The sequence below is a fragment of the Heloderma suspectum genome, chromosome 4 (assembly GCF_057233095.1).
Source record: "Heloderma suspectum isolate Gila_16-S chromosome 4, 16-S_ref, whole genome shotgun sequence".
Classification (NCBI taxonomy): Eukaryota; Metazoa; Chordata; class Lepidosauria; order Squamata; family Helodermatidae; genus Heloderma; species Heloderma suspectum.
The window spans coordinates 72,796,392-72,812,650 of NC_139461.1; the positions used below are offsets into that span (position 1 = coordinate 72,796,392).

Here is a 16,259-nt window from a genome sequence, read left to right on the forward strand (position 1 = left end):
TATTTTCAAGAAGCACATTTCCAAAGACAGCAGAGTAAAGTCTTCCCACCCCACCCCCACACAACTGAAAGATCATAAAATGGAGCTTACAGTAAAAACACTGGGACCAACAGAACTCTACAGGAACAAGAGAGGCAATATAGTAAGTGAGCAAATTCCTTTCTTCCTGGGTCCCAAATAAAGATCCATCAGCTACTTATCTCCATTTTGGATATTCTAGGCATAATCTGAGAACAGTCCCTCTAAAATGACTGCCCACATGGACATAAGCAGTTGACTAGTATTGGGTTTCCCAAACTATGGTCTATGGATCCTCTATACTTTAATATAGAATCTTGTCTTCCATTTGTAATACTGATTCTTTGAGAGTTAATAGTTTTCCACATATGTTTAGATTCAGTGAGATCTAAAAAGCTCTGGGTTGGATTCTGCTCACATGACAGAACTTCCCAGACCTCTCCTCTACTGCTGCAGCCCCTCGCACATGCCCCAGATCTGCTCCAGAGGCTCCCACATGCAGGGGGCTGCAGAGGGGAGAGGGAAATCCATGTTGCTAGCAGTTTCCTCCTGCTGATTGAACAATACAATTGGATTACAACCCTTATATTTGACATCGCATAGACCCACCTTCCCTAGGCTAGTGGTTTGCCCTGTAGATGTTTTGGACTTCCAACTTCCATCAGCCCCAGCCAGTATGGCTAATGATCAGGAATGCTAATGCTGGGAATTGTAGTTCAAAACATCTGGAGGGTGCCAGGTTAGGGAAGGTTGACACAGGCCTTACCCCAGCTATGAGAAGAAAGTTATAAATCTACTTCTTGAATTGTAACACTAACAAAATTGAACTTGCACTCATATTTAACCAGGCTACATCTTTGTCATTTGTTCTGCAAAGTGATGACTAGTAATTACTGGGTCTGCCACATTTCTCTTGCAAGGAGGGACTGGTTGATTTCTTTTTCTTTTATATAGTTTGCTTTCAGTTGTAAATGGCATGCAGTAAACAACCTGTCTGTTTTACTTATTTAGAAAATATCTGAGGCAGCCAAATTAACTTCAGGAGTCTGAAAGCATGCTTACAGTATTAAAAATACTATTTATTGAAAACAGTTGTATACTACACATGAGATTCCAGGGTAGTGGAATAAATAATAAGCCGTTTTAAAACCCAATACAGCGCAATAAACTTGTATCCAACAGCCATAATAGAAAACAGCAGTAAAAATTTCAGTTACAAAGGCAGTCTGAAGTTAAATGCAAAATTAAAATTAAAATCTTTTCCCCAAATATTTTGCTTCCTCAGTGTCCTTTCCCTCAGGTTTTTCACCTGTTCTTGTATTGAAAGTTGTTGGACAAACCATATTGTCTTTCTATGGCCTTAGTTATACTTGGTGATGTTTGGATAGTTGTCCTCATAACTTAGGGATGCTGACTACGACCAAAATGGGGATCTCTGAAATACATGGATAATTATACAGTATGCAACATAAGGCCAGCTTGTACTATCATTTTGTACAGGCTGTCATACTTTATGTAATTGCAAGGCATTACACAAGCACAGTTTTCAGTGATGAAGAAGGAGCACTCAAGACAAAGTGAACTATCTGAATTCTGTGAAAGAAGAATGTAAAAACAAGTTTACAAAACTGAAATGGAACACATATCTGACCATGTGTGATACAAACTCTTTTAACAATTGATACCTTAAATACAATGTATCAGTAATTCCATGTGCTTGCAATTCACATACAGACCTGCTTTGGATGTAATGCTAAACTATGGTTTAGCATTGTGTGCATGAGCACACATTGGGCTTGTGTGCTCTTCCCTCTCCTCTAGTAATGCTGCAAGGAGATTGGAAGCATTTGCTTTCATTTTCAATTAACCACAGTTTATCATTGCATCTGAACCCAGACAAACTTTGGCTAGTCTTAACTATAGTTTAGAGCAGGGGTGGGGAACCTGTGGCCCTCCAGATGTTGCTGGACTACCACTCCCAGTATCCCTGACCATTGGTCATGCTAGCTGGGGTTGATGGCAGTTGGAGTCCAAGAAAAGGTGGAAGGCCAAAGGTTCTCCACCCCTGATTTAGAGAAACAAGCCAGGATCATAAACAACTGTTTGAAGTTGGCTTGTTTCCCTAACCATCATTAAAACTAACCAGTTTATCCAAGTTCAAATATAGTTCAAGTTTATAAAGTAAAACTGTGGTTAATTAAATATAAAAGTAAAAACTTCCAGTCCCCTCACAGCCACACAGGAGGAGGAATGTGAAGGAGGAAGTGGACGAGTCTAAGGCTTGGTCACATTAGCACTAAGCCATAGTTTCATGTTATGTCCATTGCTATGTCCAAACAGAGCCATGGTGTTCCGCAAGAGCAGTGTTAATGTGAAATATGTGGCTTCTAATAGCTACATTCTGCCTTTTTGTTTCTTGTATTTCAGGAATACGTCATCCCTACCTGTTGTTGTTGTTCAGTCGTTCAGTCGTGTCCGACTATTCGTGACCCCATGGACCATAGCACGCCAGGCCTTCCTGTCCTGCGCTCTCTCCTGGAGCGTGCTCAAGTTCATATTCATTGCATCCGTGATGCTATCTAGCCATCTCATCCTCTGCCGTCCCCTTCTCCTTTTGCCTTCAGTCTTTCCCAGCATCAGGGTCTTTTCCAGGGAGTTTTCTCTTCGCATTAGGTGGCCAAAATATTGGAGCTTCAGCTTCAGTATCTGTCCTTCCAATGAGCAGTCAGGGTTGATTTCCTTTAGGATGGACTGATTTGACCTCCTTGCAGTCCAGGGGACTCGTAAGAGTCTTCTCCAGCACCACAGTTCGAAAGCATCAATTCTTCGGCGCTCAGCCTTCCTTATAGTCCAGCTCTCACAGCCATACGTTACTACTGGGAAAACCATAGCTTTGATTAGACGGACCTTTGATGGCAAGGTGATGTCTCTGCTTCTTACTATGCTGTCTAGGTGTGCCATAGCTTTCCTCCCAAGGAGCAAGCGTCTTTTAATTTCATGGCTACAGTCACCGTCTGCGGTGATCTTGGAGCCCAAGAAAGTAAAATCTGTCACTGCTTCCATTTCTTCCCCTTCTATATGCCAGGAAGTGATAGGGCCAGATGCCATGATCTTAGTTTTTTTAATGTTGAGTTTCAAACCAGCTTTTGCACTCTCCTCTTTCACCCTCAACAAGAGGCTCTTGAGATCCTCTTCGCTTTCTGCCATTAGGGTGGTATCGTCTGCATATCGGAGGTTGTTGATAATTCTCCCGGCAATCTGAATTCCGATCTCTGATTCATCCAACCCGGCATTTCTCATGATGTACTCTGCATATAAGTTAAATAAGCAGGGTGACAATATGCAGCCTTGTTGTACTCCTTTCCCAATTTTGAACCACTCGGTTGTTCCATCTCTGGTTCTTACTGTTGCTTCTTGACCCTCGTACAGGTTTCTCAGGAGACAGGTAAGGTGGTCTGGTACTCCCATCACTTTAAGAATTTGCCACAGTTTGTTGTGATCCACACAATCAAAGGCTTTAGCGTAGTCAATGAAGCAGAAATGGATGTTTTTCTGGAATTCTCTTGCTTTCTCCATGATGCAGCGAATGTTGGCGATTTGATCTCTAGTTCTTCTGCCTCTTCTAAACCCAGCTTGTACTTCCGGTAGTTCTCGGTTCGCATACTGCTGAAGCCTAGCTTGTAGGATTTTGAGCATCACCTTGCTGGCATGTGAAATGAGCGCAATTGTGCGGTAGTTTGAACACTCTTTGGCGTTGCCCTTCTTTGGAATTGGAATGTAAACTGACCTTTTCCAGTCTTGTGGCCACTGTTGAGTGTTCCAGATTTGTTGGCATATTGAATGCAGCACTTTAACAGCATCATCTTTTAGGATTTTAAATAGTTCGGCTGGAATACTGTCATCTCCGCTAGCTTTGTTGTTACGAATGCTTCCTAAGGCCCACTTGACTTCACTCTCTAGGATGTCCGGCTCAAGTTCAGTGACCGCACTATCATGGCTATCAGGGACATTCAAATCTTTCCTGTATAGTTCTTCTGTGTATTCTTGCCACCTCTTCTTCATCTCATCTGCTTCTGTTAGGTCCCTGCCTTCTTTGTCCTTTATCATGCCCGTCTTTGCACAAAACGTTCCCTTGAGATCTCCAATTTTCTTGAAGAGATCTCTAGTCTTTCCCATTCTGTTGTTTTCCTCGATTTCTTTGCATTGTTCATTTAAGAAGGCCTTCTTGTCTCTCCTTGCTATTCTCTGGAACTCTGCATTCAGTTGGGTATATCTTCCCCTTTCTCCCTTGCTTTTCGCTTCCCTTCTTTTGTGAGCTACTTGTAAAGCCTCATCAGACAGCCACTTGGCTTTCTTGCATTTCTTTTTCTTTGGGACGGATTTCGTTGCTGCCTCCTGAACAATGTTACGGACCTCCGTCCATAGTTCCTCAGGCACTCTGTCTATCAGGTCTAATCCCTGAAATCTATTCCTCACCTCCACTGTATATTCACCAGGGATATGATTTAGGTCATACCTGAACGGTTTAGTGGTTTTCCCGACGTTCTTCAATTTAAGCCGAAATTTTGCAAGAAGCAGCTCATGATCTGAGCCACAGTCAGCTCCAGGTCTTGTTTTTACTGACTGTATGGAGCTTCTCCATCTTTGGCTGCAAAGGACATAATCAATCTGATTTCGATATTGACCATCTGGTGACGTCCATGTGTAGAGTCGCCTCTTGTGCTGTTGGAAAAGAGTGTTTGCTATGATCAGCATGTTCTCTTGGCAAAACTCTATCAGCTTTTGTCCTGCTTCATTTTGTACACCAAGGCCATGCCTGCCTGTTATCCCGGTGATTTCTTGACTTCCTACTTTAGCATTCCAATCCCCTATGATGAAGAGGACATCTTTTTTTGGTGTTAGTTCTAGAAGGTGTTGTAGGTCTTCATAGAACCGATCAACCTCAGCTTCTTCGGCCTCAGTGGTTGGGGCATAGACTTGAATTACTGTGATGTTGAATGGTTTGCCTTGGATTCGTACTGAGATCATTCTATCATTTTTAAGATTGTACCCCAGTACTGCTTTTCCCACCCTTTTGTTGACTATGAGTGCTACTCCATTTCTTCTAAGGGATTCTTGCCCACAATAGTAGATATGATGGTCACCTGAATTAAATTCGCCCATGCCTGTCCATTTTAGTTCGCTGATTCCCAAGATGTCGATGTTCAATCTTGCCATCTCATGTTTGACCACCTCCAGCTTACCTTGATTCATTGATCTGACATTCCAGGTTCCTAAACAATATTGTTCTTTACAGCATCGGATTTTCTTTTCACCGCCAGACACATCCAAAGCTGAGTGTCCTTTCGGGTTTGGCCCAGCCACTTCACTCTTTCTGGCGCTACTTGGAAATACCCTCTGCTCTTCCCCAGTAGCATATTGGACACCTTCCGACCTGAGGGGCTCATCTTCCGGCGTCATCTCTTTTAGCCTTGTGATACGTTCCATGGGGTTTTCTTGGCAAGAATACTGGAGTGGGTTGCCATTTCCTTCTCCAGTGGACCACATTTTGTCAGAACTCTCTGCCATGACCTGTCCGTCTTGGGTGGCCCTGCACGGCATAGCTTATGGCTTCACTGAGTTACGCAAGCCCCTTCGCCACAACAAGGCAGTGATCCATGAAGGGGATCCCTACCTGTACCTTAATGAAAATTAGTATCAATAAAAATGTTAAGCTCATTCTTTGGCATAATATGTGTTTTGACAAGCTCCAGAAGACTGAATTAGCTTCAGCATCTGGGAAAGACAGTGCATGCTTCAATATTTTTTTTAAGACTCTGATTTTCATTTACTTTGCTGTTGTTGACTTATATCGTGAAATACATTTGGCTATTTGGGTTTGAAAAAAAAATGGTGAAGAGAACTGTAGGTTCAGGACAGAGAAAGAACTACTTCACACAGTTCAGGATTAATTTATGGAACTCACTGCTCCAAGGTGCAGTTATGGCCACTAATTAAGATAGCTTTAAAGTGAGATTAGGCAAATTCATGGATCATATTTATGTCAGTGGCTATTAGCTAGGATAATTATATGAAAACTTCAAATTTTGGAGTAAGTATGCCACTTAATGCTAACTGCTGGGAAACAAACATCAGGAGAGGGACATTGCCTTCAAGCTCTGCTTTTGGACTTCCCAAAGGCATCTGGTTGGCCATTTTGGCAAAGAGGATGCTGAATCAGATGGACCGTTGGTCTCGCCCAACAAGGCTCTTTTCCAGTTCTTAATCTTGAAGGTAGTACTGGACTGGAGTTGAACATTGTAAGCTTAGGGTTAAATCCAACATTGTTTGAGCAGACTTCCCTTTGCTCTCCCTTCCCTTGCAGCCCCCATGTACCCCCCCATCTGCTTGTGGGTCTCCCAACACTCAGAGCAGATGTGGGTGGGAGGGATAAGGGGCTGCAGGGGGAAGGTAAATCCATGCAACCAACACTTTCTATTTCACTGGTGGATGGCCACTGCTGAATCCAACCCTTGGTCCATGCTCAGTCATGGATTTGTTGGATAGCTTTGGTCTAGCTACTCACATTGTCAGGCCTTGGCCTAGTTCCAAGACAGGATGCAACTGGGGTTCACTGCGGGCACAGGCAGGCCAGTAGATGTAGTCACAAATGAGCAAGAAGTCAGGTACTGGATCAGGCAACAAAGATCAAAGGGCCAGAGGTAAGTGTAGAAACATGGTGTGAGCATTAACAAAATGTGGACAACAGTTGCAAATACAACAGGCCAACAAAACTAAAGACTACACAACTACAATAATTAAATCACTGAACTCCAATATGCATACAAAAGCTTATGTGTGTGTGTGTATAATTACAAAGAGTATACATATGTACCATACATGGAATGCTCCAAATATACAATGTCCAAAGGGTAATGCACAATAAACCCCACCAAAAAAAATCCAAACTAAAATACACACATGTGATGCTGGAATAAAATGCACTATGTTCTAAATTCCTGACTAAAGTGTATATTTTTAAAGAAATAACATACTGACATAGAAAGCAAAGTGGCATCCAGTAATATCCTGTTTCGCTAAACTTCATCATATGCTACCATTGAATAACCCAAGTTCTTCCTCCATATATACGCTTCTTTCAGTTCTTTCCCCAAAATGATCATCATCTGCCTAATGGTCTTCTTAAAATGCCATCTCAAATGTTTCTACATTTTCTCTAATAACTGTCCCTCAAAAGACCAAACATAAGGCAATAGTTGTGTGATTGTTATGGCTGTAAGCTGTTATGGCTGTAAGCTTAGATAGGAACTAGTGATTTAATTATAGTTGTTACATGCTCTTTAGCATTCACTGGAAGCGTGATGTGAGGCTTTTAGCAGGAGGAAGAAGCAGGAGAATAGGCAGAGCCCTCACACTCAAGACAAGTTCTTTGGATTGAAAATCTGGCTTGGCTATAGGGGCTTTATAGGGCCGAGTGTGTCCTGATCTGCTTGATAGTCAGCTAAGAGAGCAATCCATATGATGGATCATAAAACCCCCTGAGGTTGGAGACAACATTCCAACCTCAAAAGGGGGAGTTGAAGATCTGACCCCAGAGCTCTCCCCTTGTAACTGGTATGGAGAGAACTGCACCAGCTGCCTCTCTGAGGTTGGAAAAGTGACCTCAGAGCCTCAAGAAAGAGGGCATTCTGGTGGGTAGGGAGGGGAGGAGACAGGAGAGGCCGGGATACAAGTTATCTTGAGCCTCCCCAAGCCTCCTTCCCTCTCCCTCCAAAATGCCCTCACTGGATGGGCTGAAAAGGCCATCTAGCAAAAAAAAAAAAAAAAAAAAGTAGATTGGAGGATGGGGAGGGAAAGATCACCTCCACCGTTCCTCCAGCCCTGCCAGCTTGAAGAACACCTGTTTCCTTAAGATCTAGTCTTCTTTGCCTCCTGAGAACCTGGAGAATGGGTGGTGCAGGAGGTAAGGTGCTGCTGGAGGTCCTTGTTCAAGCCCCCTCGCCCTCCAGCCTTGGCACCTTACACTTTCAGTTTGTGTGGAATGGGAAATAATTATGATTGATCTTACAGGGCTGCTGTAAAGATAAACTGACATTGTTTAACTGGTGTGCTTCTCTATTGCTAGGGAGAGTAGCTGAGCTCTGGCAAAGCTCAAGAATACATACCCAGAAGGCAGGATACTCCATGGCCCAGTGGCCATTAGTAGTCACTGATGATGGGGTGCCACAGGCCTGCCTTGCCTAGGAGAAACCTCAGGTTGTATCTGATTAGTCCCTCTTGTTGACAGAACAGTTTTCATCAGCGGAATGGGGAGGGGGAAAATACCATCAAAATCTGCTCTGGAGGTTTGGGGGACAGATTTTGGGAGGGTGCAGGAGTTGGCAGCAGGGAGGAGAAAGTCCCACTGTGCAAGTGGGAATCTGCTCACACAACATTGGATTTCATCTTGTCTTTTACAACCAATCATCAATTACATTGCTACTGTGGAATGCTATTTTGAAACTCTCCACTAAGACGATAGATCTTATTTATAAGGGCTTCAGTTCAGATACTGGGCAGTATAAAGTATTTGTTTTACTAGCTTGTGTGCATGTACTGGTCTTAATTCCATGTTTTGTTTTGTTTTCAGAGTTCCTGTATACTGCTTGACTTAGATGTGGTGGACCTTAGTGAAAAAGCACAAGAGAGAGCTTGCTGCAAACTGTGATTGGCAGTTTTGTCTGTCTTCTGATTGTGTTCTCTAGTTCGTATATAAGCACTCTTGAACTTTAAGATATTTAAGGTACACAAAATATCCAGTTGCTTCGTAAATATGAATACTTAAACAACAGCACTGTCTGTTGACAAACATTTTATTGTCTGTTACAGATATTTCAAATAAATCTTACAATTTGCACTTAAGGATGGTCATGACTATAAAGTCTCCTCAGACACAAGTATTACAAATGTATACTGCTTTCACAAAACATGTACGTTTGTGAAAGTGTTGGCCAACACTGGTTGTTTATACTGTAAACTTTATGAGGGAGAAAGGTGAACTCAGTGGTGTGAAAATACATCTGAAAAGAGTTCATGCAATAGTATACTAGGCAATTTACAACATTACAAGAAGCAAATGCAGCCTCTGCTGAGATGGCATACAATCTAAAAATACAAACGGATACAGGTAAAGCAGCCTTCCCCAACCTGGTGCCCTCCAGATGTGTTGGGCTACATCTTCCAGCATGTGCTGGCTGGGAATGCTGGATGCTGTAGTCCAACACATCTAGTTGGGGAAGGGGTGGAGGAAAAGAAAAGAGAACTCTTTCAGAGCTCATCAACCCCTGCCACAGAGAACATTTTAAAAACAGGACTGTTTACCAATATATTCAAAAGTAATTCCACAAAGTTTTATACAACTTAAGTTGGCCCTAAAACAAAAGGGACATGTGCAGCAGAAATCACATGATACACACTTGCCTGGGTTGTATTGTTTAGAAAATTAGTAGATCAGAAAGGCTAGGCTAGAACCTGATGTGTTAGACTCCTATATTCAGGAACCTTTTTCTTGCAGTCCAATGTGGTACAGTCCAGGAAGGACTAGTGTGTGGTTCTACTGAATGCATAGCTTAGCTCAGGGGCATTGCTAGGGCCCAGCCCCAAATCTATTGTCAGAGCCCTGAGTGTTTATGCCAAAGGAAAGACTTTTTTCTCAGCTGAATAGCCATGCAGGGGATGATTTCAAGGGGGATTTCAACTAGGGAGGGGTTAAATTTTCTCATACCACATGCTGCATCACACACACACACTTTATTTAAGGTGGTTTTAATGAGAAATTGGCTGGCTGACTATGCCTTCTGCAAAATTTAGATGAATCTTATTTCTAACTTTGCATATTTAGATATAAACTGCCATATGCAAATTTATGCAGTTTTGTGTCCTATGCCTGAGCCCCAAATCTTTTAAGTGCCTAGCAATGCCCCTGGCTCTTAGGGCTCTATCCAATGTTAGTCCCACTTAGAGTAACTTAAGTGTCATTCATTTCAATGAGTCTACTTTAAGTAGGACTAACATTGGATAGAACCCCAAGTACATTTTGGTGCAAGCCATTTTGGTAATCTTTAGATGTTTCTAGATAATGTAAATGTTTTTCTAGTGTAGTTTTCTAATAAATATGTTAACCAGCTTCTGTAGGAAGGGGGAACTGAAAAGTTGCTATATACATACCTTGAAATTTAAAAAAAAAATGCAATCTCATTGTTCAGACATTTTGGGGAATACACAATATTATTTACTGAAACAGGAGGTGAGACGGCTAGAGCGCCGGTGGCGGAAGTCTCGCTCCAAAGACGATCAGACACGGGCTAGAGCTGTATCTTCAGCCTATCATGTGGCGGTGAAGGCAGCAAAAAAGGAATATTATGCTGCCTCCATCGAGTCTGCAGAGTGCTGCCCCAGGAGGCTGTTCCAAGTGGTCCGGAGCCTGGTCGGTCCTGTGGCTCCAGAACCACTGGAGCATTCTAAGGCCTCCTGTGAGGCTTTGGCAAGGCACTTTGCAGATAAAATTGATCAGATTAGATGTGTTACTCTGCACACTGTGGATACAGTTAGTGAGCAAGAGGCGGCCTGTGGCAAACCGGTTTTGTGGGATCGGTTCCAGCTTCTTCCTCCTGATGAAGTGGACAAGGTGCTTTCATCTGTAAGGCCGACCACCTGCTTACTTGATCCTTGCCCATCTTGGCTCATTATGAGCTGCAGAGAGAGACTGGGTGAGGGGATCAAGGCGGTGGTGAACGCCTCCCTTGAGGAGGGAGTGATGCCATCAGCCCTCAAGGAGGCAGTGATAAGACCGCTCTTAAAGAAGCCCTCCTTGGATCCTCAAGTTCTGAACAACTTTTGCCCAGTCTCAAATCTGCCATTTTTGGGCAAGGTGATTGAGCGGGTGGTGGCGGTGCAGTTGAAGGCACACTTGGAAGAAACTGATTATCTAGACCCATTTCAGTCGGGCTTCAGGCCTGGGCATGGGACAGAAACGGCCTTGGTCACCTTGGTGGATGATATGAGGAGGGCTCTGGATAGGGGTGAATGCTCCTTCCTTGTTCTCCTCGACCTCTCAGCGGCTTTTGATACCGTTGACCACAGTATCCTCCTGGACCACCTGGAGGGGTTGGGCATTGGAGACACTGTATTGCAGTGGTTCCGGTCCTTCCTCTCCGGCAGGTACCAGAGGGTAGCACTGGGAGAGGAGGTTTCGGACCCGTGGCCACTTACTTGTGGGGTGCCACAGGGTTCCATCCTCTCCCCGATGCTATTTAACATCTATGTGAAGCCCCTGGGGGCTATCATCAGGAGGTTTGGGGTGCAGTGTCATCAATATGCGGATGACACGCAGCTCTACCTCTCATTCAAATCTTCACCAAGGTTGGCCGTAGAATCCCTGTCCAAATGTCTGGAGACGGTGAGTGGCTGGATGGGGAGGAATAAGCTGAAGCTGAACCCTGACAAGACCGAGGTACTTTTGGTGGGAGACAAGAGGAGGCTGGGGGATGTTGACCTGGTGTTGAATGGGGTACGGCTACCCTTGAAAGACCAGGTCCGCAGCCTGGGGGTCATTTTGGACTCCCAGCTGTCCATGGAGGCTCAGGTGTCAGCTGTGAGCCGGACAGCGCTGTATCAACTCGATCTGATACGGCGGCTGCGCCCCTTCCTTCCCGACCATCTGCTCCCATCGGTAGTACATGCCCTGGTCTCCTCTCGTTTAGACTACTGTAATGCGCTCTACGTGGGGTTACCCTTGAAGATGGTTCGGAAGCTGCAGCTGGTACAGAACGCGGCGGCTCGCCTGATTAAAGGCAGCCGCTGGCGAGATCACATCACTCCAGTGCTGAAGGAGTTGCACTAGTTACCAGTTGTTTTCCGGGCCAAATTCAAGGTGTTGGTTTTGACCTTTAAAACCCTATATGGTTCCGGCCCAGCCTATCTTAAGGAGCGCCTCCAGCAACACCAGACAGGCCGCTTAACAAGATCAGCCTCAGATGGCCTTCTCTCTGTCCCATCAGCCAGGACAGCTAGACTGGTGGGGACGAGGGAGAGGGCCTTCTCTGTGGTGGCCCCCACTCTGTGGAACTCCCTCCCTAGGGAACTCCGTCATGCCCCCTCTTTAATGAGCTTCCGTCGTGCATTAAAAACGTGGTTGTTCAGGCAGGCATTTGGGGTGGGTTAGGGTATTTAAAAAAAAAAAAATTATGGTAAAATTTTATTGTTTTAAATTGTTTTATGGTGGGTTGTACATCGCCCAGAGTGGCTGGGTGACCAGTCAGATGGGCGATTAATAAATTTAATAAATAAATAAATAAATAAATAAATATTATGGCAAATGACTGTTCTTTATAAAGACTATGACTTTCTGCCAGTTGTTTTGACTAACTAAAATGACATGAAAATACTGTATTTGTGTAGCGATTAGTATTCAAATCAACAAAATTAAAGATGCAGTCCAGTACCCAGTTACCTGGGAGTAAGCCCCATGGAACTCAATGGGACTTAACTTTTGAGTAGGCATGTATAGGATTGTGTTTGAAGTATATAGTGTTCTATATGAAGCTGTGAAGAAGCTTTACAATGTTGTAAGATTTAGTAAGAGTATCCAGTTTTGTGTTGCTTTTGTCACAGGTGAATTGACTATTATATATTAATATACTGTTGTTTGTGAACGTCTTTCATTTTATAAGTTGTCATAATTTTTAGTACAAATAGTGAACTGCAGCAGGGAGAGAGGGGAATACCTGGAACCTTCAGCCTAGGAGGCTTGTTGACTATTGGCTGTGATATTGACTTTGATAGGCAGGAGCTGAGAGCAGAGTCTGAAGCCTAACTTCAGGTTTTGGACTCCATATTTGCCCGCTTCTTGTAGCTTCCATTCCACCCTAAGAAGTGCTGAGGTAAATCCCCGCCCCGCTCCAAATATATATTTTACAGGCTTTCAGTTGCAGTGAGCAATAAGCAAAGCTACAGTATCGCAGGGGATTGTTTTTTTCTTGCAGTTCGATCCTGAATAAGTCTACTCTGGGAATTTCTTCCAGGTAAATGTGCCTTGGGTTGCAGCTTTATGTTGTATTAACTGAAGGCAAAAAGGTGGTAAAATTTAATGCAGTGGTCAAATTGAAGTAAGCAGTTACATTTTATGACTGGTTTACACATGCAAGGAGGCCCCTTTTTTCATCCTGTGATTCCTCTCAACATCTCTGGCTACAGGACTGCATGAAAAAAGTAACATTTGAATGGTGCTACGTAGATGGAATCTGCAATTTCCTGTATGTGTGACAGGTTCTAAAAACTGCTGCCACGCTTGCACATACTGGAGCAGAATGTATCCAAAGTGGCACTACATGACATAGTCCATAGGACTTTATACCTGAGAATATCAGGAGGGATCGCATGGAGGAAAAAAAGTGGCTGGCTTACGTGTGTGAAGTGGCCCAAAGTGAGCATTGTATTCCATTTTTTCTCTCTCCTATGCATTCAAATGGACTCTTTCATCTCTTGTGAATGGAATCCACCCACTGATCCTGAGCAGCCCAGGAAAGGAATAGACTAATGTGTGCTATTTGAAACACACTGGCATCATTCAGTAAAAGGAAATTCAATGGCATATACAGGCTATAGTATATACAGACTGTATATGCCATTGTATATACAGTCTATAGAGTGTATATACTGTATAACTAGGTGTTTTCTGTTTTTTCCCAAGATCCATTTTTGTTTTTTTCTGAAAAACTGAACAGGTTTGGATTATGAAAAATTGAACAGCTTTGGATTAGAATTAAAGACAAGGTGTTTATATATTGTTACCAAGCCTTTACTCCCTCCACCAAATGATTTCTTAAAACTTTGTAATAAAACTTCTGTAGAAAGACTAGAGATGTAAAATCTCTGGAAATAATGAAGCCACAAGGGAAAATGTTATTTAATCCTCTCTGTAAGATTCTCAGCATAGTTATTGCTACCATTTCTTATTAAAATTATTGATCCAATGTATCTTTTACTGATAGACATTTTGGGATGCTCCAAGTCATGCTCAGTTTCTCAACATGTGACTTACCATATCATAATATGGAAGAAAATGTAAATTCTTCACAGTTTGGGTTTTGTTTTATAGAGTCCTGTGTTTCTGCAGTTGTCTTCCTCTGCCTCCAGTTCTTCCTGCTTATTCTGGCTTCTAGGATGATTCAGAAGTTTCAGGGACTGATCAGACATAAACTAGGAATCTAACATATGTTATGTATAACTTGGTTTGCTCATAAAATTAGGGAGCAATCCTATCTAGACAGGCGGCCACCTCCGAACTCGGAGGCGACCGCCAGTCCAAAGCAGGGCAGGAGAAGCACGGAGGGGATCGTTCCCTCTGTGCTCCTCCTGCCCTGCATATTCAGCTAGACAGCTGATTGCAGCTGTCTAGCCAAGGGAGGACAGAGTGGGGAAGGAGGCTGCTGTACGACACATTGGACGTGTTGTACAGCTAGTTCTGCCCTCCCTACCTCAGAACGCCCCCAGCCACACCCCTTTTCGACTGCTCTGAACTCCTCTTGCAAGTGCGGAAGACAGGGCTGTTCCGTGCTGCCTCTGAAGTAGTGCGGAAGTGGGGGGAGGTCCGTGCTCTGGGAACCAACCTCAGAGCGCGGGCTCCGAGGTCAGTTCCCGGATAACAACATATCCTATGGCCATCTAGCTGCTGTCTAGCGGCCATAAGATTGCTCCCTCCATCATGTTTGGTATATTAAATTTTAAAGGTATAATTTATTCAGGCAATAATTACAAATTTACCAACTGAGTTCACTTTTTAAGGTTTTCAAATATAATTTTATGAGCAAACCATGTTATACATAATATAACTTTAGGAACATAAAGGCTGCTTTATGTCCCTAAAGCAGCCTTCCTCAACCTGGTGCCCTACAGATGTTTTGGTCTACAACAGCTAGCATTCCTGACCATTGGTCATCCTGCCTGAGGCTGATAGGAGCTGAAGTCCAAAATATCTGGAGGGCACCAGGTTGAGGAAGGCTGTCCTAAAGCAACAAAGTGGCTTTAGATCTGTACGTTTTTAGATCTGTAAAAAATGTCAATTTTTATTTGGGGAAAAAACAGGAAAGAACAGGTTTTTTTCCCATGGCCTAAAAATTTCTGGAAATTTTACAACTCTAGTCTATAGTTTTGTTCTACTGTGTGATCTTTTTGAAGGCTGTAAAGTTTTGCTGAACAAAAATCCAAGAATTAGCTGCACAGTAAAATTTGTTAAAGGTCAGGGACTTGATAAAGATAGTAGCATTATCTCTTCAAAGTGGAATTTTAATTTCAACATTGCACAAAGCCCACTACAACTTGTTTTAAAAGGGAAGAGTGCCAGAAGTTAGGTGCTTCACAAATGTTGTTGTTCAGTCGTGTCCGACTCTTTGTGACCCCATGGACCATAGCACGCCAGGTCTTCCTGTCCTGCGCTCTCTCCCGGAGCGTGCCATATTCATTGCATCGGTGATGCTATCTAGCCATCTCATCCTCTGCCGTCCCCTTCTCCTTTTGCCTTCAGTCTTTCCCGGCATCAGGGTCTTTTCCAGAGAGTTTTCTCTTCGCATTAGGTGGCTAAAATATTTGAGCTTCAGCTTCAGTATCTGTCCTTCCAATGAGCACTCAGGGTTGATTTCCTTTAGGATGGATTTGACCTCCTTGCAGTCCAGGGGACTCGTAAGAGTCTTCTCCAGCACCACAGTTCGAAAGCATCAATTCTTCGGCGCTCGGCCTTCCATATAGTCCAGCTCTCACAGCCATACATTGCTACTGGGAAAACCATAGCTTTGATTAGACGGACCTTTGTGGGCAAGGTGATGTCTCTGCTTCTTACTATGCTGTCTAGGTGTGCCATAGCTTTCCTCCCAAGGAGCAAGCGTCTTTTAATTTCATGGCTACAGTCACCATTTGCGGTGATCTTGGACCCCAAGAAAATAAAATCTGTCACTGCTTCCATTTCTTCCCCTTCTATATGCCAGGAAGTGATGGGGCCAGATGCCATGGTCTTCGTTTTTTTAATGTTGAGTTTCAAACCAGCTTTTGCACTCTCCTCTTTCACCCTCAACAAGAGGCTCTTTAGATCCTATTCGCTTTCTGCCATTAGGGTGGTATCATCTGCATATCGGAGGTTGTTGATAATTCTCCCAGCAATCTTAATTCCGACCTGTGATTCATCCAACCCGGTGTTTCCTCATGATGTA

At 43.5% G+C, this 16,259-nt stretch overlaps 1 protein-coding gene across 1 annotated transcript in view; it reads left to right on the forward strand.

Moving 5' to 3' along the window:
• LOC146347007 (ras-related protein Rab-10-like) overlaps nt 1-8,919 on the forward strand; it is a 46,088-nt gene extending 37,169 nt beyond the window's left edge. Inside the window, exon 6 of the mRNA XM_084849618.1 lies at nt 8,648-8,919. Coding sequence (XP_084705744.1) covers nt 8,648-8,725 — 78 coding nt within the window. The 3' untranslated portion in view covers nt 8,726-8,919. The remainder of the gene's footprint in view (nt 1-8,647) is intronic.
• The last annotated feature ends 7,340 nt before the right edge of the window (nt 8,920-16,259 follow it).